The sequence below is a fragment of the Uloborus diversus genome, unplaced genomic scaffold, assembly GCF_026930045.1.
Source record: "Uloborus diversus isolate 005 unplaced genomic scaffold, Udiv.v.3.1 scaffold_251, whole genome shotgun sequence".
Taxonomy (NCBI): domain Eukaryota; kingdom Metazoa; phylum Arthropoda; class Arachnida; order Araneae; family Uloboridae; genus Uloborus; species Uloborus diversus.
The window spans coordinates 145,376-165,667 of record NW_026558408.1 but is presented as its reverse complement, the minus strand read 5'-3'; the positions used below and the strand labels follow the sequence as shown (position 1 = coordinate 165,667).

The 20,292-nt window shown below is 30.2% G+C and overlaps 1 protein-coding gene across 1 annotated transcript in view; it reads left to right on the top strand.

Moving 5' to 3' along the window:
- Positions 1-20,292, top strand: part of LOC129233205 (hemicentin-1-like) — a gene marked incomplete at its 5' end in the record, with an annotated part of 70,652 nt that overhangs the window by 29,045 nt on the left and 21,315 nt on the right. The window contains 4 exons of the mRNA XM_054867267.1: positions 1,718-1,888; positions 7,813-8,094; positions 13,689-13,808; positions 15,175-15,336. Coding sequence (XP_054723242.1) covers positions 1,718-1,888; positions 7,813-8,094; positions 13,689-13,808; positions 15,175-15,336 — 735 coding nt within the window. The remainder of the gene's footprint in view (positions 1-1,717; positions 1,889-7,812; positions 8,095-13,688; positions 13,809-15,174; positions 15,337-20,292) is intronic.

Here is a 20,292-nt window from a genome sequence, read left to right as displayed (position 1 = left end):
AGTTTTGTTATACATTCAGAAGGTTGTTTTTAAGAAAGCAATATCCAGTCGCTCCAAAAAAAAGATAGTAATTTTTGATTTTTTTTTTTTTTTACTTCATTATCAGGGGATGTGAATTTAGTAAAGAATCGCAACTCTCTACTTTGAGAAAAGAGGAGGTGGGGCAGATGTAGTGACATATTGTCTAGTTTTCACGGAACTGCAACGAGTTTTCCTAGTCTTCTCCTATTAAGTATAGAATGCGGCTTAATCAACACTACAAGCTCTCCCAGAAGGCAGTTGTCTGCAAATGCGATCTGAGCAGAAGAATTTTTATCGTTTATTGTAACCATTACTGGATCTTGATAAGCATTAAATACATACAATTAAATGAATAAATAAATACAGTTGAATCTCTGTTTAACGACGCTCTGTTTAACGACTTTCTGTATTTAAAGACGACTTCTCACGGTCCTGGATGCTCCACCGTACACTGTAAAAAAATTCCGAAACTTTACTGGGTATTTTCGTGTAACGTGTCGGGATTTCAATGGTTTTTATCCACTTCCTGGAAAAAATCAAGTATCATCGTCAAAAAGTTTCCCGAATTGCTAAAAATTGCACGAATGCACACTTCTCACTGATGTAAAAAATATTTTTAGCTCCCAGTTTAAAAATTAACTTTGCGTATTTATAAAGAGAATCGGCTTCAGGTTACATACGGCCCGTCCATGCTGATTAAGCTCCCAAAGGGAGCGAATAAGTATGGCCTACGCTGCTTTGCAAGAGTTGCAAGCGAGTAAAATTCTCAATACCTGCTTGAAATTTTGGTGTGACCATGTTTGCAATATTGCTTATGGAACTTTCTTAATAAATCAGGAAAGGGCCAAGCAATTATATTATACCTTTCAAAGGTTACTCTACAGTTCCAGAGACACGACTGGCTTCAAACGGGAAGGTTTCTGAATTTTTAAAGAGGTTTCTGAGATAATTTCAGGAAGGTTACTGAATATTAGCGGAAAACGTTCCTGGTGTTTTCAAGATATGTTACTGGCAGAAATTGGGCACATCAGCTGCCCATTATTTTCCAGGAACGTTTCTGAATCGTTTTTACAATGTAGTTATGAAAGCATTCTTTTTAAGGACGCATTCTACTTAAGGACGATTTTTTGTGGTCCCTTGAAAGTTGTTAAATAGAGAGCAAACTGTATATAAATAAGTAAATAACTAAACAAATAAATAAAAATTCATGAATAAATAAATAAAAATACAAAAATAAACAAAACCCAAAAGAAATTACTTACAGGTGTAATGTTTTGGTACATTTGTTACAATTCTATTAAGAATTAATGGCTGCTTTAAGAAAGATAAATGGCATGTTCATTCAAAACATGAGTTAAGCTCCTATTATTTTATGGTTTTGAACATTTTTCTGGTTTCTTATTTCTTTCTTAATTATTTTGCTTGTGATTATATTTATATTGGGCATACATGAGTTAAAGAAAATTGATTTATTAATGTTTATGCAAAAAATAGCAATGCAGAATGAAAAATACGGTAATTTATAGGACAACAAAGATAACTTTCTGTTCAAAATATTTTTCACCGCATAAAATAAATTGCATTATGATAAATCTCGCATGAACAAACTACGGACAATTAAATTGTTTTTGTTTTCATTTAGTGTTAATTATTTTGCGTCGTCAATATTAATAGACGTTTCTTCTTCCTCGTTTAGTTGACGGTCTGGATTTTATTCCTATATCTTCTCTGAATAATCCTAAAATTCAATCAAACGGCAGCCTCACCTTGACTGCAATTGAGAAAGAAGACGAAGGCACTTACAAATGCAATGTATCAAATGGTATTGGTTCGCCTCTTCTGAAAACTATTGCTGTGCGTGTCATAGGTATGTCTTTATGTATGCCTACATCAATTCTTTTTATTAACGGTTCACTCATGATGAATAGGTCTGATACATTAGTTTTATAAATAAGTAAATTCGGCTTTCAATTGGGATACCACATAACTACATATGAAACTGCACATTTACAGCTCATTTACAGCTCCAGTAAGTATTTTACTGGAACAATTACTTCGCAATTTTTCATTAATAAATATCATGTAATAATTAAAAAATAGATAGTACTTTTTAAAAATTATCAATGTCAAATTTGAGATAAAAGTTCGTACCTCAGAATACATTATTTGGAGTCTCAAATTAAATGATGTTGTTCAGAAATACTTTCATCTTTATTTTTCTTAATTTCTTCGTGGGTTGTCATATTTTCTGCGTTTAAAATGTGTTTGTTATGCATAATTTTAAGTGTATTATCGACAGGGTTCGTACGGGTCATGGAAATCCTGGAAAGTCATGGAAAAAAATAACAGAACTTCAGACCTGGAAAAGTCATGGAAAATTGAAATTTTAATTGAAAGTCATGGAAATTTATTTCAAGTCATGGAAAAATTTCCTGGACAAAGAGAAAGGAACAGTAGCTAAAGGAGCATTAGAAATGAGTGATTTAACAGTATAGCACATAAAAGCTATTAAAAGTGGAAAATTGAAAGATCCAAAAATCAAATCTGAATTTTGAAATCTCATTGCATCCACTTCTGTCGCAGCTGCTTGACATTTTTTGCGATGTGATTTTACTGCCTGGACATCACTTAGTTTGAACTTTCTGTTATTTTCAACACTTCTTATGTTTCATATTCTGTAGTAGCAAAATTTCACGTTCTTAGTTTTGCCACGCCCACTCAAAAAAAAAAAAAGCAATTCAATTGCATGCGATTTCGATTCCATCACTCGTAAGGACTTTATTATTAAATTTATCAGAGTTTATCTTAATTTGTTGAATGTTTTAGAAAATAAAGACCTTAAGTCAGGCGATAGAATACAGAAAACGAGGAATTCTAATGCTCTAAAGCAATAGTGCCCAACATACAACACGCAAAACTAATCCATGCGACCCACTGCTACGTTCAATGCCAAGAATCAAACATGTTCTGGAATTTCTGAATCTATTAATTTATATGCATTTAAATATATGCAAATTTGTAAACAAAACAAGTATACTTTTGAATCAGAAGATTAATTCATTACTGAATGGTTTTTTCATGAAAGAGCTGGTTTAGAAACATAAAGAACTAAACTATGTGACTTTACTTCAAAGAACCAAAATACTGTCAAGTTACGTGGATGATTAAAGGCACTATTGACACTAAAAGGTAACTTTTGAAGCAAATTTATTGAAAGTAAGTGATGACTCATTCAACCTTTGTCCCATTCAATATCATTCTGCCTGTTTTTAAAAAAAATCAGACATTTAAGCATCATCATATTCGCTTAACTGCATTTTTACTTTACTTAAATTTATATGATGAAGACAAATAAGAATAGTTTAGTTTTTTAAGTGTGCACTTATATTTTCCGTTACGATTAAGTGCTTCAATGAGGCTGTGGCATTCATATAGACGTTTTGCTATTGCTCATTTCCATATATTATCAAGTTTGAGATTAAATAGTGCTATTCTCTTCGTATAAAGAGGTCATGAAAATTTTCATTGAAGTCATGAAAAATTCTTGGAAAAGTCATGGAATTTTTTCATTCAAATAGAGTATGAACCCTGTATCGACAGCATTAGATTTGAATAGTTATCTATACATTTTCCTACTCACCATTTGGTTCGGGAACGAGAAAATGTAATTAAGAAGATATAATTAACGTGAAAGCCGCAAAACGAAAAACGTTCTTCATTAGCCCGCGAAAATGTGTACTTCAGAAATACATCTTCAAAACTTTTAAAGCTATGTGTTGGTTCAGCACAATGCTGTTCAATGGGTTACGTTTTACTCGCTTGGGGATTACTCTTTCCAGGTAAAGTATTAGAGGCAGCAATTCTTGTGAACATCAATGCAGGCAAATACTCACCAATTATTGTCAACACGGAAAGTAGTCTCATACAGTTGAAAAACTTATGATTGATACAGAAAAAAGTCATCATTGAACATTTGAAATAAAATGTTATAATGACCTTTGTAAGATACATAACAATACTCTCGATTTCATAAAATCATTTTACTCAAGAATAAAACCGAAAGGCACCGTGTGGCACATTAAAAAAGAATCATAAGAATGATTTCAAACTTTAACTCCTTATTCTAATAAGTTGATGAATCTGTGGTAAATTACAACAAACCGATAGATACACTAATTTCTATAGTTCTATAGTCAATTCTAACTTCTGGTTGAGTTTTGGCAAAATGCAAACGAAACATAATATTATCATCAGCTAGCTTTCAACTTATTAATACAATATTTATTTATTCCAGTATAACTTATTTTCAGTATTTTCTACTTTATTTCTTATGCACTGAAAGCCTGAAAAATCAGACAAATGTTTGCAAATTGTAATTTTACTCTGTATTGGTACGCAGAGTAAAAGAATATTCACGAAATTTTTACGCTGCGTTAACTAATTTTTTATTACTAGTTTCTAATTTTTGCTTGTAGTTTAGTCATCATTATAGTCACAGATGCTTCAATACGTGAATTGCTCTCACTTTGGTTTCTGATCAAATTAAAAAAAATAAAAAAAAAAAAAACTAATAATTTAAACTCCATAAATTTTCAACAATATGCTTTTTTTTTTGAGCTAAATATATTTCTTCCATGCATAGGCAGTCACATACAAGTTTTTAGCTATCATTATTGTGTTTTGTGATTCATCCGTACATTAAAATATATTATTTTTATATTGCCAACGAAAAAAAAATGAACCAAACAAATATTTTTTCAATTGAGAATTCGCGTATTTGATGAGCGTGTTCAAAAAATGCTCATGCGTAAAATTTATTGAATTATGCTACATTTATTGTACTAACTTTATCTTTGATATTTGTTAACTTTTATTCTTTTTACTTTGAAACACGAAGAACAAAATCTAAATTCGGATGATGTTCGTTAAGTCCATTTGCCTCGTATCATTTTACATAACAATTTAGGGACACTTCTTAATATCGTAGAATATTTTGTGAAATATTTATTTCAACTTTTTATGGATTTACGAGGAATATACAATTTAATGTGCAAATCTTTAGATATTTCTTCACGTGAAATGATGTGAAAAATTTATGGAGTTATAGTAAAAAAGTTTTTACCCCGTACATTCCACTTTGTTTTTGTTTTAATTTTATGCATTTAGTTTACCACTTAATGTGTTCATTCTTTGTTTTTTATTTCAGTCTAATCATGTGCGAAAAAAGGTTCCATAAATAATGTTCAGTTATTTGTCTCATTCTTAGCTCTACTTCTACAGATGTTATACATATGTCTTTTATTCATTATCTTGCTATATACATTTTGATTTTTTGAACATTTTTTCAAATTTGGCTTTCAAATTTTGGATACTTTACATAGCGATATTTATTTGGTAAGTACATTCTTTAATATGAACAAGTTTTCTTTCCCTAGCGTAAATATTTCATTTGGTAGTAAAATAACAACTTAATTACTGGTGAACTTCATAACTGGTTAACATCACTACTGGTAAAGCTTCCAGTCAATGCTTTGAATGAAACTTTTTACAGTGGGTAGTGTCCCAAATTTACTGAACGCAAAAGAGAATGATGCTTCAGGACGCTCATGAGTTGTAAAAAAGAGTTTCTTCGATTATCAAAAAATATTAACTCTAGTTTACGTTATGATTCCCATGAAAGATAAATATATTTGATGATATCTAGGATAAATGAAAATTGAAAATGTTATCCGATTTTCTAGTTGTGATACAAACTGCAACTTAACGCCTTCTGAGTGCAAAACTTTTCTGCTGATTTTACTTCCAAACATGTATTACATCTATTCATTTGTAAGCACCAACGTTTACTGCTTTATGACTTCTTACATACTGCTTTTTGCTGTAAATATCAGTTTTTGTTAATGATAATACTATATCTATAACAATTTCTCTTGCTTCATTTAAAAACAGCTTAACTTGAACACACACAATTCATTTCTTTGAAATCTAACAATTTTTACAGTGATACTTTATTTGAGATTGCGTATCATGCGTACAGAATAAAAAGTTAGCGCGCGTTGAGAGAAAAAAGCGACGGACGTGCATATAACATAATATTACATATATTTTGTAAATAAACGCAAACTTGAAAATAACTTCAATGTAAACAAATCAAAATTTCAGTCATAAAATTGAAAAAAAAAAAATTAACGACATTATTTATACTAAAGAAATTTTTACCTGCTAATTTTATTTTCATTATAACCAGCATAGCGAATTGTAATATGCGTATTATTATCCGTAAAATGCATTGCGAAATTGTTTTTCCATGTGTTTATACTCTTCATAACTACTTTTATGGTTTTTATAAATGTTTGTTGTACTTATTGTAGACTTAGAAAAAATGAGATTTTTTAGTTTACGAAATTGAAGAACGATGGCGCTAGTATGCATTTTCATCATGAACGCCATTACGGTAGAAACAACAGTATCTGTCACTAGCTATATACCATTTGAAACTGTACTCGTGTGATGTAAGGACGTTGGTATAAAATAAAGACGTTGAAATCGTGTTTTAATACTTTCTGTTGACTTCTGTAGTGGAAAATTCTCACGGCGAACTACAAGGCCTTCAACAGAATGAAATTATTATTCTTTGAGTACTGGCTCATCATTACTAGCTGCTATCAACATGCATCTTTTGGTAAGTGTTTTCGATTTGTCTCACTAAATTTTAGCTTTCGTATTCCAAGCAATCAAATATTATTACAAATATTATTTATTTTATCCATATGTCTGTTGAATTCCTTGTGTACATTTTGTATAGATTCAGAAAAAGAAATGACTTCAAATACAATTTAAAATGAGAGTGAATGGAACGACAGAAACATTAATAATATTATGCGAGATAAAGCAAAATAAATAAATAAATGAATAAAATAAAATAAAATTAATAAAGTAACATTACAAGCAAAGATAATAGCGGATAAGGTTCTTATAACTCTGTCTAATACGTTGCTTAAAATATATGAAACAATGTAAAAATTTTGAACGAATTATTATATTGATAAAAATTAATAAATGAACACAAAATGTAGTAAGAACAACAGAATTAAGGGGAGTATGGATAATGGTAATTTTTTATTTGTGTTTGAGAAGTTTATTTGTTTGCAATATTTAAAAAGGTTTTTTCTTTATTTACATATTTTTTCATGGTCTTAGTGCGTGTCAATAAAATTTCATTTAATTCAGAAAAAAACAATTAGAAACAATAATTTAAATCACGAACATATTTTATTTGTTTATAAGTATTTATTTATAAAATCTATTGTTTTCCGAAATGTTTAAAGAAAAATCTGCAAAAAGAAAAAAGGTACAGATATACCAGATTCTGTAAATTTAGTGTCTTGTAAAATTAGTCAACTTTTTATTATAGATATAAAATACACGCCACTGCAAAATTAATAAAAGTTAAAATAAGGCATACTAATTAAGTTTAAATATGTACATAAACTTGTACATAACTTTTTTCGATCAACAATTCCAACTTAGATGGTTTATACTTATTGATTTTAATTTTTAAAAATTTGTGATTAAAATCTTCATGCGTGTTATACTGTATTTTCAAGCTACGCCGTTCAAGCATCGAAAAAAATAAATAGATTTTTTTAAAAATTTCTCTTTATCTTTACTTCATATTCTTGCTTAAATTTTTAATTTTGAACATGGAAAATGACAAACTAATTTTCTTTCTAAATTAGGCAGTAATTTTTTTTGTAACTCAAACTTCATTTGAATAACATTTTATTTAAGGGCACAGTCTACGCATACAACCCTTTTCATTTCCTTCCAAATCGGTCATTGGAACAAGAGTAAGTGTCAGTTGCACACCAACCTCGGGAGAAAAAATAGATTTCAAGTGGTTCAGAAATGGCAAGGAATTATCTAAAAGAATGAACTTGGACATCAGATCTTACCCCGATCTATCGACACTTGTCATAGACCCTTTGACAGAAGATGACAGCGGAAATTATACGTGTATTGTCAACTCAATGGGATTCACAGGAAGCTACACAACTATGCTTGACGTTTTAGGTAAGATTTCGGCCCAATATACATTTTGTTTGCAATCCATAAGTGATGAATCGACATATTTTTTTTTTCAATTATAAATTCAGAATTGAAGTCATTACGATGAAGCAATTTTTATCAAACTATTCATCTACTTTTTTCGTTTTAACACATTGCTTGCAATGTAATGACTAAAATAGTGAATTATAAATATTTATTTTAAAAATTATTTTTCACATTTTGAAACTGGACATAAAATGGCATTTTTTGAAGTAGGAAAAAAAACAGCCATCTCGCCGCAAATTTTAAAATATGCTGATTATTTTTAAAAGTGCCAAAAATTGTTCTGTTTTTTAGTCTTTTGTTAAAGTTATGAGTATCTCTCTCTCTCTATATATATATATATATATCCATATATATACATATATATATATATATATATATATCAACAGGATCTGACAATGCTTCGCAATCTTATTCGGCTCGAGATGATCGTAGAAAATAGAGTTTCAGTGAAAAGCTCATTAAATTCAGAAAAATATCAAAGTCCCACTCCAACAAATAAAAATGAGTATGACAAAATTATTTTAAAAACCGCTTTAAAGAGCACAACTCTCTTAGGATCCAAACTACCTTATATCAATTTTCACAGCTTTACGGCCTCATGCACGTGGCAAAATGACCATTTTGTACGTTTGAAAAGTCGCTATGAAATTCGTGACCTCTATTAGTATTGCTCTTTTCTCCCGGCCTGAACTGAGTTGAGCCTATGATTTTCGCTAAATTAGAAACCCTTTTATTTGCTGTTCTAATTAATCGTGGAAACTACAACAAGCTCAATCTGATGCAGAAAAAAAGCTCTTTCGAATGACATAGGACGTTAAGGAACGTGGTAAAATTTTGATACCTTCAATTGACAATTTACGTGAAATTTTAGGGATTAATTTCAATAATAATAATAATAATAATAATAATTCGAAATTGAAGGAAAAAAAACCTTGATGCAATCCTCAACGGCTCGAAGTCATTTTGTACAATATTTCAAGGCTGTGCGTGCTGTGGGCACTCCTTCACGCAGGCCCGCCTTGGACAGAATTTCAGGATTTCTTTGATGTTACTTTTTTACTTTTTAAAAATATATTTAGGCTAGAATCATTCAAAAGCCATGTTACATTGATTTATCTGTAAGTACTGAGATATAATTTGTCTCGTGCCTAATTTTTATTCTAGCTCCTAAGCATCAACAATTTTGGCCGGTTTCTGTATTATTAGCCGTATTATATCCACAAAAGGTTTTAAACGTATTTTGTTTTTTGAAAAAGTAACCAGATTTCTAAAGGAGTACCTATCTAAATTTTCCGTAGCTGTATTAGCCCAGTCATTAGCCGACAAGGATCTACTATTAGTCCGTAATAATGAGGTCCGACTGCATATATTATCAGTTAGTAACAGTTTTCTTTGCAACAACACTCTCTTCGTAAAGAAGAGTAAATTACAGAGTTTACTGCAAATCATAATTGAAACACGGGAAAGCAAAGGAGAGTGTGAGAAAAAGGACAAATTGAAGATAACTAATATAAATGAAAACTTAAGCACTAATTTATTTTGATGTTAGTAATACCCCTGGAAGTTGCTGCTAGCCAGTGCGATTTCGAAACATTCTTGCATTAAAGCTTTTATATGACTTTAAATTAACCCTCGTTTTACTCAAAATCTCTCTTTTGTCGCTTTCATCCTTTCTCAGAACTTTAACTTAGAAAAAATTGAGGGGTAAAAATGTTATGAACAGTGAGCTATCATTAAGTCGTATCATCTGCATAAAAGGTTTTAAGTGTAATTTTTTCTGAAAAGTAACTAATGTTCAAAAGCCCCCATCTAAACTTTCCGCCGCTTTAAGTCACATATAATACGAAAAGCGAATTCTAACGAACTTAACTCGTGCTTATATTTATAAAGTTGCTATTCCTTCGAAAATTATGAAGAATTTGTTTCTTGGAACTGAAACTTACAATTTTGATTTAAAATGCACTTGCCTAAAAATTTGCAAGATTTCAAAAAAATATGTTAGAATTAAGTTTTAAACTATTGTACCTGGACGACCGAGCCTCGCTCGGCTTTAAAAAAGTTATTTTTTTATCAACTCGTATTTTTCTAAGTTTTGATACTTTTTCAAATATACTTGAAAAGCATCACGTTAACGAAATAGTATTAAGGTTGTCGCCAGTCGTTGGAAATGCTTCCGAGAATCGAGAGATATACATGTAAACACTTCATCAGCATTATAACTATTTCAGCTATAAGAAGTCTACTACTGAACTAAAAAGATTCTAATTGCAATTAAATCAACATTTTCCTTTAAACTATCTGTTGCATTTTTGTTTCCACTGTACAATTTTCCTGTCATTAGTTAAAAGAGTTTGAACTTTGGAGCGAATTTTACAACGGCGAAATCGATTTTTAACCTAATACTTCCTTCCATGCTATGTTACGATTCACGATTTTATCCCAATCGAGATTTTCATTCGGAATAAGTACTTTTAGTGCAGTTAGTCACTTTACGCCAGAAAATGCTACATGCAACATGCTATCCATAAAAACTGATGCCACGGAAATCGTTCGTTGTTTGAGGCACCTCGGGCCCTGCCCTTTATCTTTTGGTGTGCTAAGTCGATAGTTCCCCAATTGGGGACATGACTTTATTTTGGCGCAGAAGATGGTTGCGTGGATGTACGAGGATGTGCTTCCTCTAACGGAAGTACCATAATGGTTAGCCAAGGGCTCTTCAAAGTAAATTTTAATTATAGTTAAAAAAAATAATTTTAAGATTTTTTTCTCCCTTCCTACATATTTCAAGTTTAATACTTTTTTCCACCCCGTAGGATTTTTCTAGGCTATTTGAATAGATAAAAATAATAAAAAAAATAAATAAAATAATATAAAACTGATGATCCACAAACCAGTCTAACAATTTATAACAATAGTCTTAGTAAAATATAAGTCCCAAGACATATGTTTTTTCCGAATAAAATTTGGATACCTAATTTGAAAAACATATAAAACTATTTGAAATGTAAAAAAGAAAATAAATACATAAATAAAATAGGACGGTTGTGCAATAGTTTCGCTTTAAAAAAAGTCTTACATCGACTTACATAATGATTTTGAATTTGTTTTTAGCCAATTCTGATTGAAATTATTCAAAGCGGCTAATATCAGCCAAACCTGGCAGCTCTAAGCAAGTTTAAAGTTTTAAAGCGAGAAGAGACGAATTTTTATTGTTATGGTTGTGTGCAAATCATCTGCCTTATGTGCCAATTCACAGTTTTTTTTAAGGCTTAACTTAATTAGATATAATATTTAAAAAATGTTTTTTTGTAAAAAATAGCGTTTATTTTTCTTTTTTTAACAGAAAAATCACTGACGTAGATGAACTTAGAATACAAAACTACAATTAAATCAAAAATTTTATCCAAATCGTTAGAGCCGTTTCCGAGATACAAAAGAAAATATATATTTAGTCACAAGAATTGCTCGTTTAAAGGTATAAGATTAGATGATTAATTTGATGTAAATAATTTGGTACATTCGTGTTTTATCAGGATGACAACTTTGCCAACGATTTGCATAGTCAAATATGTGCTAAATTATTGCAGATACGTTCAGGTTTTTATTGATAATTGTTGTGTAGTTTTCATTCTCGATAATTTTAATCTGTTACATATTTGTCTTTTGCTACAAGTCAAAGTAAATTTGTACTATTCGAGAGAAAACAATTTAATTCTGCCAAATAATCCAATAATAATATAATAAAAAAAGTCTTTTGCATACAAAAGACTAAAGTGCAAAGTCCTGACTTTGCACGGATTTCAGGAAGATGAATATTTTGAGTTCAGTATTCCATTATTAAAGGGTCTGCCCTAAAATGACTATTTTTGAAAAAAAAAAACTTTTTTTTTCTTTTTTTCAACAAAATAAGTTTTTAAGACTCGAAAATTTGTCTCAATTTTGTTTCTGTGATAATTTTTAATGAAGTTGTAGATAAATAAGTGCAACCAAAGTGACATCGTAAGAGTCCGGAAGTTGAATTTAAAAACCCCAAAAACCCCAAAGACCAGGAAAAAAAAAGCTTAAAAAAGTAAACATATTAAAAAGTATCGTCAAAGAATGCATAATCTTCTAACATGAAAACATGAAGAATATTTAACTCAAAAATATCCTAAAACAGTAATACTTAGTTTTTTCAATCTTCATGTACGACATATTTCATAATTTGAAAAGTTTTATAACTATTAACCTGATTTTTTCAAATAATGTTTTTCATATTGCTATCTATGTTTTGAACTATAATAAAGCTCTATGTCAGTATTAAAATGTTTCACAGATATTTAACCGTGAAACATTGAGAGTTTTTAGGAGAAATATCTGTAGGTTTCAATAAAATTGTCTCTTTTTTTTCACTTTCAGCCCATTATAAAACTTTTATTTAAGAATATAAGTAAGTAATATCGTATATTAGAAAGGATTTTTAAATGCATTGCATTGAAATGAGTGTAGACTATTTGGCTATACTGTTAAGTTAGTTTATTTTTTGCTCAAATTTCAGATTTTGAAAAATAATCATAAGAAAATAACTATTCTTTTTTTTCCCTAATTTTGATCACTCTCTTATTAAAAAAAAAAGAAAAAAAAAAGAAGAAAAGGGAAAAAAAAGAAAAAAAAAAAGCCACCAATATTTTTTTGAAAAAAAAAAAAGGACTCCTAACAGAGGCTTAAAAAGCTTCACATTTTATTATTCTTTAAAGTGTTGCAAAAAGATTAATGCAGTGTTAAATACCTTAATTTTCACTATGCATCAAAATGACTTCATTGACAGTATGATATAAGTATTTTTTCTTATAAATATTAACTTGTTATGCAATGGAATTACAGTTGATTTTTAAGTAGAATAAACGAAAATAGTCATTGAAATATCATATCTTATGCATTTGCGCTCTGTACCGGCATATAGGCGTAGTGGTTAGGTCTTGTCTTCTGACGTCCAAGTCTCCAGTCAGTGGTCTGTTTTTGAGATGCAGAAGATGGTCAACGTCCATGCTTCATAAGTACGTACCATCTAAAAAGATCCCCTCAGTATTTGTTTAACCTTGAATACTCTTGGCAAAATTAAATTTCCAATGAAGTTTGATATCGAACAGAGCCCAGGTGCCTCCATCTAGTGGGGAAACTGGGAGCCGAAATGCAGTGATAATGACTATCCGCTGATGGTGGTGCCACATGAAGGAATAAAGAGCCTATTGGGGAGCAAATCACTGAGGTTTTTTTTTTTTTTTTTTTGTAAAAATGGTGAAAAACCAATACACAGCTCCATTATTTAAAAAAAAAAGAAGGAAAAAAGTGCAATATTTGAAAATGTTTATTGTCAAACGACACTCAAGTGCTTAGTAAAAGTAAAAGAAAGTTACATTTGAGAGCTAAACAATGAATCATGTTTTTTCAATGTATTTTTTTCTTAACTAAAATAGTCAGACTTTATCTTAGTCGTAATTTATTAAATAAGCGAATTACAAATATTTTATCATGGTCTGTCACTGATTATTTTTTTTCCTCTAAACCTTCAGTTCCGCCTTCCTGGATCGAAGCTCCAAATGACATTGATGCTTTGAGTGGTGATTCAGTTATGTTAAACTGCAAAGGAAACGGAAAACCTAACCCGACAGCTTCTTGGTCGGTTATACAAGGTAATTTTCCCACTTTATTAGTTAACCAAAAGTTTTGCCTCACAGCTGGGAGGAGGAGGGAGGGGAATAGGGTGGCTCTAAAATACACGAAAAAAAAAAGTTTTGTCCTAGATAACGGGACACCCCTTTATATTTTTAGGCTTGTGGATAGTAATATACTGAAAATAATTTTAGCTTCCTATTTCAACTGAAAGAGGGTGCTCAACCCCCTAACCCCAAACTTCATTCATATGAGGAGGGGGTTATAAAAGTACATTTAACTGAAAAAATTATGCTACATATTATAATATACTCTAGTTATATGCATATACATTGCATTAAAATATTTATTTACGAAAAAAACAGCTGGGGAAATTAAATATTTCATAATTTGTGGCATTTTCTATGCTGCGGCTAATGTTAAATGAAGGGGTCATTGAGTAGTACCCTCTTAAAATTTGAGTAAGAAGTTGGAAATTTTACAGCATAATATTAGTAAGTCTAAAAATAAATAAATAAATAAATAAAAATAGGGCGTAACCTGGACTCTAGCTGAAAAAAAGTTTTTTTGAACCACCCTAGGGGGAAACTGCGTAATGTAAAGAAAGAATCTTGACAAATGTAGATTAAATCAGATGCATGAAAAGAAATCTTCTCTTTAGTCTATTAATGAAGTATGATTTTAAAGTATGGTAAATTCGAACTTAGTTTATTTACTAAATAAGTTAGTTTCTTTTTATTTTGTTCAAATTTGCATAAAATACATAAAAAATATAATTTGCATCGAAATTTTATCTTTAAAAAAAATTATAAATGACTGACTTAGATATAATGACAAACGTATTTGTGCCCATTTACCTCAGAGCAGAATGAATGGGATGGATGGAAAAACTTTAATTGCGCATCAAAAAATACAGAGAAGGTGAAATTCATTAATTAATAATTTGTTATAATATTCCATATGACAAAAAAAAGTTGAACTAGTTACCCCGCATTTGCAGACCTAATGGAGAGGAAAATGTAAAATTATTAAACTTTAAAAATAAACTTTTTCAGTGTCATTTTCAAGCAATAATTGTTTGGAAGCACTCTGAACTCTTAAAATGTCTTTTATATTTTATTCAGTCAGTTTAGTTTCGGGAACTTCTCCAAGCGTGGTAATAGAGTTTGTTTCTATTTACCCCATGTTTCATTTTACAACAACTGACCCTATATTTTAAATTTTAAATGTGTAAAAGGCACTGCAGGCGTTTTTGAACTGTGAACATATGTCACAAAGTTTAATAATTTTCTCTCTTCTAGATTTTTGCATTTTAAATAAAAATCCAAATAAGTTTAAATTACACGCAAAAAGGAATGATAGCTTACTTTTTCTCTTTTATTACAGGAGACATTACAGAGTTCACTGCAGTATTGAATCACGCCCCGCATTTAAACGGAAGTTTGCATTTGAGAGCCATTGAAAAAGAAGATGAAGGAACCTATAAGTGTAATATTACCAACGGAATAGGTCCAGCACTCGTTAAAACAATTGTTGTTCGTGTAATAGGTATGAAATAATTCTGCGTATAAATAATTTCAATGGATCTGTATCTGTAGCTAAAATATACATATTAAAGTTTATTTCATTAGTACCACCATAAAGGTTATATATACACCATAAAGTTCGTTTCTTTTACTCGCAACACGGAAATTGGCTAAACATGATAAAAAATGATGGACAGATTAGAAAAAATGGGAGTGGGTCTACAATAGGCATCTTTCTTTCCATATCATGGTGAAGTTGAAGTGCATGTTTATTTGAACTTTTGGATGGCAGTTTCTACCACTACTGTTTGGCAATGTGTTCGCCAAACAGTAGTGATCAAAACTGCTTGAAGCCAAAATATAGTCTTAGCGCGCGCTCTAATTCTATTCTTACTCTAAAAGCACCACATTTTAAAACATCATTATAGTTTCGTAATTTCTTACTGCTATTCATTAATCATATTTATATTGGGTTACTCCTAAATACTATTATTATACAATGCTGCACGTTCTGCTATTGATAAAAAAAGTTTTCTAAAAACGAACTTTTGTGTTACAAAAAACGAAGTATTGTATTCGCGAAAAAAAATTCCCTCAAATATCGGGCTTAATTTCCATTTTGCTCACCCCCGAATGAATGTTGAGTTTTTTTTCTCAACCCGATCACACGGGGATATATGCCTAGGAACGTACAGACACCCGAAATATCCATTTTGACAACCCCCGAGTTAATTACAACGAATTCTCTCGTGACGTCCGTATGTACGTATGTATGTGCGTATGTGTGTATGTATCTCGCATAACTCAAAAACGGTATGTCCTAGAAAGTTGAAATTCAGTACGTAGACTCCTAGTGGGGTCTAGTTGTGCACCTTCTCCTTTGGTTGCATTCGGATGTTCTTAAGAGGGTCTTTTGCCCCTTTTTGGGGGAAAATCATTGTTAATTTCGATGTAAACTCAAGTTGTGTTATAATTTGTCGGACACTTGGTGATATATCGCCAGTCTTTTGGTCGCCAAGTTTTGTCGCCAACTTGGCGACAAATTTGGCAATTTTTTTTTTTATAATTTGGATTTTATTTGTCCACTGTTAGTGATATTTAGAGAGTAAACAACTGAATCACAATAAAATTGCCAATAATGGGGAAATGACCTTAAATTGGAGTAAAAGGAAGTCATGTGATGCACACATCAGCTCGTTTTTTCATGGTTTGTGACTTGCTTTGAAAAAATATGTTTTTCCTATGCAGCACTACAAGCTATGTATTACATGCGAAATTCTTTATCATTATAACTTACGCTTAAAGATATAATTAACAACATACAAAGTAGTCATTTATTACAAGCACTGATACTCATCAAAATTATTTTATGTATTCATAATACAACTTATTTTAAGTTAAACAATCATGTACCTACTCAAAATGGATGTGTCAGCTTTTAATAATTCGGATAAGGTTGGTATCGTGTTAAATTATACTATCGGGCTGAAAAATAATAGTGTGTCTTTGTGATGAAAAATATTTATTACAAACCGACTGTAATATGTGATCTTGTGCTAAGAACTAAATGTGTTACGAACTAAAATGTGTCTTGTGGTTGTCTAAATCGTCTTCATACGTTCTACTATTTCAGCTATCAAAACTACTTTTTCATTTGACTTTGCCGTTTCCATGAAGTCAGATCTATTCGTTTTGTCATCAGCATGTAACAAATAACGTGTCACATTAAATAACCACACGTAGGTATATTTGTATAAATCTCTCCAGCACGGCAGGGAGTTACGGGCGAAACCACATACACGAAATCTCATAGTTTCCGTAAAAACTCGTTTAGTCCTGTTCGCGGTCTATATTTTACTGTCATTAACAGATGCACTGATCAAAAACGCGGTTGAATTTTTTATAGCATTCGAATGAGATTATTTTTCTACACAAAACAAATTTTCTAAGTTTCTAAGTTAATTAGAATCGGAATTCAAAGTGTTTTAGCTAAAATATGAAAGGTTTTCCTTAAATCTTCACCAATATTTTTTATTTTCTTGCAGACGAAAAACATTTTCGGCTCTTACTGACTCTTTTTTCGTAAATGTGATTACAAGCTTTTCAATGAAGCGAAGTTTAGAGAAATTAAATGAAATCATTTATGTGTATTTCAAGAAAAAATAAGCTGTGATTACATTCTTTTTCTACCTTATTTTTTTAAATTTCTACCTCTGTCTTTGCAAACATTGTTTTCGGTTGCGGTTTTTACGTAATAATGTCCTGGTGTACTGTGGTGGTGAAAAAAAAACGCTATTCTCACATATCTAATAGCCAATGATCGAGTAATGCTCTCCTGACGTCATCAACAATGAGACTCGCGCCACGGCATGATCATTTAATAATCTGTTTTGGTAATGCTTAAAATGCAGGAAAAGGTTTTATTGTGACAATACTGAGCTAGTTCTAGTGATTTAAATGTTTTTCTGGTAAGATTGTCATTTCAGGGGAATGAAGAAACGAAAAAGTGGTCAACAATGAACGCTTTCTGCTGGAGTTTAGGGTTAATCCACTGAAGTTAGGGTTAAAATTTCAACTGTCAAAATATCACCAAAAAGGCAATGGCTTCGTTCAAGTGTAGAGTCAATTTTCTTCCGTCATAACTTGACTGGCGATTTTCTAATTTTATAATAATCACTAATGATATAGATTTTTTAAAATGTGAACACATTTGTAATTTTAAAGATTGCATATTTCATTTAGTATCATAGTTGTACACATTTCTTACAGCATATTTTACTTTTTGTTTAAATATTACTTTATATATTAGTGTTCTGATTCAGGAGTTTTGTCATATGATATTTTGTATAAGAATAAACATCTAAAAAGATGTTTCAAATTTATGAAAACTAACGTTCAGAAGCATGAAGTCTTGGAAATGAGAAAAAAAACTAATACATTTGTTTATTCATTTTTTTTTTTTTTAGTTTCAAAACTACACTATTTGATTGCGAAAACTTTGTAAGCAATTGCATTTGTAAAATACAATTTTTAGTATTTATTTTAAAAAAACGAAAAAATAATAATAACTGACTTTGCATTTTCTGTTGTCAAATAAGTTTGATGGTGCTAATTATACCTATATGCATTATTAAGTAATATAATGTTCAATACTTTATTGTGTATTACAGCGCTGGCGGTTTAATTAATTGTCATTGTAATGGGTTAAACTTCGTTTAAAAATCCTTCAATTATTAAATTTAAGCCTACTTTCTAATTAAGTTCTGTTTCCAAAATTTCCTCATTTTAAGAGTAGAAGCACTGATTTTTTTTCGATAACTATTTGTTCTATGTGCCACACACTCACACTGTGAACGCATAAAGTCATTCTTGTTCAAGTAGTGTGTATTTGTATCACATTACAAGTCCTTGATATTTGCATAATTTTCAATTTATATTGCAGCTACCAAAGATACTTGAAAATAACAGATGATAATGCGAAGTTAAATATTTGATTTTTGCGTTTAGCACTTTTAGTTTTAAAAGTCGAATCATGATGGCGCTGGTAAGCCATCCAGTACAGTACGCTTTCTCTCTAAGCTGCATACACGCCATTGCCATTCAGATGCCCAAGTAAGCTTTAGAACAAGGTGTTCAGCGGCAAAATTATTGAAAAGTTGTTAAAGCTGCATTTAATGATATCTTCTTTATTGGGATACAACACAATGGCAAGAGTCCATGGCAGAGAAATTTTTCCTTTGCAGAGAAAAATTATCCAAGTATTCTCAGTAATCTTCATGGTGTTCCTTGCGAAGAAATTTTGCTGTGCAGGTAAGATTGCTTTTCATTTGAGATATTATTTTCAAGGAAATTTACAAATGATGATAATGTATTATTGAATTAGTAATGATATAAATTATTTATCATTGTTACAAAGACACCCTAACAGTGTTATATATTTTCTTTATGTAAAATTACCTACTGTAAAATGCAATGTTATACTGTAATATCCGGAAGTTCTGAATTTAATCTGAAGACATGTTTTACATTAATTTGTTTGCTTTAACAATATCAATTCATTCGATTCGTAAATTAAGAGATATGGAAGCTATAAAAAAATACAATCACCATAATATCAACGATAGCATCATGCAATTTTATGTGTATATAAATTATTTTTCATTGCTTCTTATCATATGTATTTAAAATATTAACTATACATGAGCAATATTTTTCTTAGAAATAAGTTATCGGCTTAATTTTTCGAAACATATTTTTAATTTTGAAAGAAAGTGTTAATTTATATTAGCTAAGCTGCAAGCAATTTTGTTTTCACAATTTTAAAGCATTTCTACTATGCTCATTAGTGATAATTAATTTTTAATATGTCAGGTAATTTAATGAAATGTAAGTAATACTTATCGGATTTTTAATAAATAAACACTAGTCAATTTTGCTTCACTCTCAAAAATGTATTCTCAAATCTCACAAAATTTTTGTCGTATTTGAAGAAATGGCTTGGTGAAAATTTCTCCAACTTTTTGTCAAATTGACATAAATTTCGTGAGATTTGAGTTTCTGATTAAACGAGGGAAAGACTCATCATAAATAGCAAAAATTGTCTAACGATGGAAGAATCCTCGAAAATAAATGTAGCATTTCTGAGAGTGTTTATGCAAAAGTATCATAGTAACTACTGATTACTGGAGATTATAGTAATACAAAGTGCAATGAAACATTAAAACATAACAAAATTTATCTTTTCAAAAAAAAAAAAAATAATAATAATAAATAATCGCAAAAAATACATACAAATCTCAAAAAATAAGTGCTTTCTCTCCTATTTTTTAAAACATTTTGTGAAAACAAGTTTTTTTTTTTTTTTTTGAACAAGTAAAGGCCAAATAAAGCTAAAAGCCATATTTTGTCACACAAAAAGAAAAAAAATCATTTATAAAATAAAAAGCAAAAAGTTTTTAATTTTGGGGTCAATCCTTGA